We start from the raw sequence: 5746 nt of genomic DNA, 5'->3' as shown, positions 1-5746 counted from the left end.
ATCTCAGTAAAAGAAAACTTCAAACAATTATAAAATAAATATTCGTTAACATATAAGTGATATCAATTTTCTTCGGCTAAATGAAGGAGACATAGAAATAGGAGGAAATAAATATCTTTCCAGCGTATCATCCCCGTCAGGATTCTGTTCTAAAAGGAATAATAAGAGAAAAGTGCGCTGGATTCAGAATAAAAACACGTATGTAGGTGTATCATACCGTAGTCAGTAGACGGTCTGAAGGTCGAACCGTCGCTTCCCACCCACGATTCGACCGATACAAATTCGGCGACAAAGCTCGGTATGGTGCATTTTAAAATAGCCGCATTTCCACGTATCACGTATTCCGATACAACTTCCGCCTCATAATACTGAGTCACGACTGCAAAAGGTAATGGCGTATTATAATAGCGCATTGTGTGGCTGTACATCACATATCGCGTGCTTTCGAACATTGCTTTACATTGTTGCGTGCCTAATCGAGAAGAAACATTTTTCTTGGTTCAGGAGGCTGTATAATATTTTTTTAATTATCATGACGTACACATCGCTGTAGACAGTGCTTTGTTACACATGTTTACTCAATTATTCCTTAGAAATGTAACACATTTCTTTGGAGAAAATTAGGTGATTACGATCAAAGAGATTACAACATTAGAGTTGCACTCCAGCAGCTAGCATTATACAATTTGATTCTACGCTCCACTATGTAATTACGGAAACTGGTTCTTAGATAGTAGATAGAAGTTTCGAGGATTCGATTTACTCGAGAAATTGCATCAGTTACGCAGTCTTAAATAAAATCAAACGTTTCTGCACTCGTGTCCCAACCATTATTCAAATACAAATTAGCAAGTTCGATATACGTTTCAAAAAGTTATATTCTTTAAATTAATTATTCTTCAATTAATTTAAATAAAATATCAATCAGTATTGCGATACATGATCGGATGAAAAAAATTATATCGCGTCTCTCGAACACGACATCGACGACGTTGACCAGTTCATCATTCGCTGCCCACGCGGGTTCCGACTTTCCGAATTTTCCTAAAAGTTTCGGACTGTACCGTTATCCTGATCCGGATCAAAAGAATTTCCCTGATCGTCCTGCCAACCAATAACCTGAACGAATTCTGCGACGAAGCTCGGTATACTGCATTTGAGAATGGCCGCGTTGCCGCGTATTACATACTCATTGTTGACCTCGGATTGATAATACTGATGTACCACTGCAATAAATGATCAAAATAATCTATGCAAGCCCGATTTGTCTACTGAGGATAACAATCATGACTTGTATCGGTTTTATTTTCATCATTGGAAATACATTTAACAAAACGTCGTATTTTGTAATCGCTTCAAATTGCTCGACTCTTTGACATATTATCTTTACACACAGTATGAGATATACATTCATAAAACGTTTTTTTTTAATATAAATTAATTTTCGGAAAACGAATGAAATGTCGACGACGTTGACGGCAGCTTTGGGCGATATATTTCGCCATTGCTCCGCGAGCAGAATTATTGTCGTATCTTATGTCGGCAGTCTATAATGACGGTATATGATCGATTGACTTTGCATGCGTACACATATGCATATACAGATATATTGGATGCGTCGATACAACATTCTAAAAAATGGTTTAAACAAAAGTAAAAATTTCTTTCGAAAAATCTCTTATGAAATTACATTTAATTGTAATTACGAGAACAATTATTACGTAATTAACGTACTAATTGCTTTTGTATTTTTATGAAATACTAGATAAGTAATACAATGAGACATTAATATTATAGACAAAAATTAATTAAAAATATTATAAAAATTCTCGTTATTGTTTCTATTGTTATTACGATCAATTAGCGTTGTTATTATTAATTTTTAGAACAGGAAAAAGGGAACAGACTAAAAATAAATATTATTAAACGAACTGACGGATTTAAAATATATAGACGGCGCGTCAGAAGTGAACTCTGGGTTTAATAGAAAAATGAGAGAGATAACTGACAATGGTCAAATATCCAATCGTTTCAGTTGATATTTAAGATATATCGTATTGGATAACGTTAACGAGATAAATGTGACGATGCATGCATATAGATATATATGTATATATGTATATATATATATATATATGTGTGTGTGTGTGTGTGTGTGTGTGTGTATATATATGTTACATACACATGTGTTGGCCGTGGAAAGTGAACGACCCATATACTTTCGCGTTGCAACGTTCCAAATAGATTTGCATTTTGCTACCGTAGCAATTGAGATCAATATACGAGAAGCGGCCGAGTCGCACGGATGGTGTCAGTCACTCAACCGAACGACACGATGCATTTGTGCCCTACCGAACTGAAATATATGACCGGACAATAATGACATTATCTCTTAATTGTCTCTATGCGAAGGGGCATAACTGAATTGGGAAATTCATCTTTTATCTTTTTTTTTAATGCATTTATAAATGGCTAGGTCAAATGTGAATTTTATTTTTATAAAACTTCAGATATCTTTTAAAAATAATTAGAAAATGCACAATTTTTAATTTTATATCGATAAAAGATCAAAGATCGTTCGGACCAAAGATACGACAAAATTTTCTGCTCGCAAGGAGATAAGGAGATCGGTTAATTCACTAATCATAAATCCTAATTCTGTTTATACCAAAATCATCGCCAGGCACGAATTCCTCTCCCTGATCCGTATGCCAGGATAGGACTTTGACGAAATCGGCGACGAAAGAAGGAACGACACATTTCAAAATGGCACTGTTCCCACGGATCGCGTATTCTTTATTGACGTCGGTGTCGTAATACTGCGCCACCACTATAATTTCGTACACACAATGACATTCATAGTACGTCGGGAATTATTTTGCTCCAGCCTCAACGGCTCCAAGAAAATATAAATATTTTTTTGCAAATATATATTGTTAAAATATATATTTTTCTTTAAAATTGACTTTCTACCATTAATACACTATACAATCTTTAAAATATATATGTCACTATATTTGAAATTATATGTAATATTTTTAACGATTAATAATATAATTATAAACGTTTAAACAATATAATATCTTATAGGATATGTGATAACATAAACTATAGAAATCAATGCCTTAAATGATCTAATAATATTTTTAAATAATTATTGTTATTTATCATTACTTTGTTTATCTAAAAAATTCATTTTAGAAATCTGTAAAGAATGAATTATATTTAACCGGAAAAAGATAAGAATGCAACTTGAAACTGTGTTGTGCGGTCGATAAAGTCAGATTTAATGACATCACTATATGTGATTCAGAAGCGTTTTTAGTTTCGCACGAATAGTATAATACGATGACATCACTTAAAATTGCATTACATCGATCATGCAAAGAGCAATTTCCTAATTACTTGCAAGCAGATTGAGGCTGGAGGAATCGAATATATTTTTCGCATAAACGGCGGCGGCAGATTGTAACATATTTAAAGGGCAATATCCAGCATCAAACTACTATCATCTGATTGATACCGATATCTTTTATCGAATTGAAGTTTTTTCAAAAGACTTCGGATATAATGTAAAAGAAATAATAAGCACCAAAAAGCGTGCTTTTTCGCTGAAAAGAATAATTTTTATATTTTCCAATATTTAGCCATCTTATTAAAAAAATTCTATCTAAAAATATAATTTTAATCTTAAACGTATTATATATATATATATTGCAAAATTAATTCAAAATTTTTAAGTAAAAAATTTCTGGCGCTTAAGATTACATTAAAATATTACAATAAAGTATCTAATAAAAATTTTAACTTAAAAATAATTTTTATTTTGTTACACGGAATGTTTTTGCAATTATTGACCTATAATTTTAATATTTTTTGTCAAACTAAAATAAACGTTAAAAATTCAAACTATTTCCTTTCATCTTTATAATTTTAATTGTATTTTAATAACTAACATAAATTCATTTTGATATTAAGTGCAAAGAAAATTGAGTTTCTATCAGAGATCGACCTTAAATTCGAATTTACTTGAATTTAAATTTAAAGATGCTTTTTATTTTTGTGAACATCCTATATAAAATGCTATAGATGGCTAAATGATAAATGCCTAATGGATAAATGTAAAGATAGACACTTACCGGCTCTCACGTTGACATCACGGCTGTGTACCGAACCTGCAGGGGAACGTGCTAAACAGGTGTAGACCTGAGCGTGAACTTCTTGACGATAATCTTCAGCACGGAAAGGAGGGAACACCAAATTTCCATTCGGCATAACCTACGAAGAGCCAATAATTATAGAAACTAAATTATAAATTATACGTAATAATGCACGCAGCAAGCTTGAAAATAATTAAAGCGTCCTTCACGATCACGTGAATGAATGTGGGATGGCATAGGCGTTTAATAACTCCATTCACATATTGCAGATAGGTATTTGATACTGGAATAACTAGTAATCGGCAGCTATTTTAACAAATAGTTCATTCCATACGTGAAAGAAAAAACTTTTCTTCAATTTTATATGATGCAGTTGACTAATTAAGTAAGTTGTACAGACGCGACGCGACGGTTAAATCGTACCATCATTGTATTTTCTAAAAGAAATATTGAATCTTTTTAAAATAACTTTAAACTATTAAAAATTATTCATAAATATTATTTGTTTGATTTTAAGAAAATTTAGATTTTTTTTTTATAAAAACTAATGATTATTTATTAAAAGTACGGTTTAGAAATCCAGTGGTACAATTTAATGGCCCGATCTTCAAATCGCACTAAAAGCTTATACTTTTTTTAAATCTTATTTTAAACAAATTTTAATCTCTTCAGTATTTTTGTAACAATTTTATTTAAATGTTAAGAGGTACAATGTAAGCAATTAAGCCCCTACATTTTTAAATTAAGAATATGCATTTTGCTAACATTAATAGAATAGAAAAACAAATGCTGTATGCGCGCGCATTTATTTTAAAACAATTTGATAAAACCTCTAAAAAAATCATGAATTTCTTTCAATATCGGTTTTAATACTTATTTAATTGTGACACTTTAATTGCAAAAACAAATTAAAATTTAACACAATACCTGTCTCAATCCAGGAACGTCTCCTACAGCAGTATTTCCATCAGAACGGACCCAAATGATATCTGGTTGTGGGTTTCCTCTTGCCTGACATTCAACGACGGCTCCAGTTCCATTTGAGAAATCAATCCGGTTTGGAGGTTCCTTAACAAACACCGGTCCCATAGATGCATCTTCGGCAGAAATAACTGCAAGCAAAATGCAAAAGTTTTCATGATCATGCACGAGCTTATATTATTTAACTTATTTCGAAAATATACGATTTCAATCGTTCGTGTTCTCAGAATTTTTTCCTTGAAATATTAGAAACAGCTAAATAATGATCTATATTCTCTTTCTAAAAAAAGTTTGTGTATCCAAACAAATTTTGTGCGTTATCGACTCCCATTCCTGTATATCCTCCAACGAGAACAATTCGGAAATTTATCTTAGGACACGAAAGATCCATCATGTGTAGAGGGTAACTTTTTTGCAGCTAAATTTTTTATACCGATAATAAACAAAGTATGACTTTCGATTATGTCGGCCCGTCTCCTCTCCTCTCTCAGTGCGTTATATTCCGTTTAAGCAAGCGGTCACGTCGTGAGCGACGCCGACATGTCTAGCTCTGGCATGCACAATATTGCCGGAGTGTTACGGTTTACATATGGTTCACCTGTGCA

General features: G+C 32.3%; 1 protein-coding gene across 1 annotated transcript in view; it reads right to left on the bottom strand.

Moving 5' to 3' along the window:
* Nucleotides 1-5746, bottom strand: part of LOC108753817 (Down syndrome cell adhesion molecule-like protein Dscam2) — a 78514-nt gene that overhangs the window by 64521 nt on the left and 8247 nt on the right. Inside the window, exons 3-5 of the mRNA XM_018495735.1 lie at nucleotides 5088-5272; nucleotides 4140-4278; nucleotides 2669-2830 (exon numbers count right to left, since the gene is read on the bottom strand). Of these exons, the coding sequence (XP_018351237.1) occupies nucleotides 2669-2830; nucleotides 4140-4278; nucleotides 5088-5272 (486 nt within the window). The remainder of the gene's footprint in view (nucleotides 1-2668; nucleotides 2831-4139; nucleotides 4279-5087; nucleotides 5273-5746) is intronic.

Source organism: Trachymyrmex septentrionalis, unplaced genomic scaffold (genome assembly GCF_001594115.1).
Source record: "Trachymyrmex septentrionalis isolate Tsep2-gDNA-1 unplaced genomic scaffold, Tsep1.0 scaffold72, whole genome shotgun sequence".
Classification (NCBI taxonomy): Eukaryota; Metazoa; Arthropoda; class Insecta; order Hymenoptera; family Formicidae; genus Trachymyrmex; species Trachymyrmex septentrionalis.
Note: the sequence above shows the minus strand (reverse complement) of the source record. Positions and strands in the feature narration are given on the sequence as shown.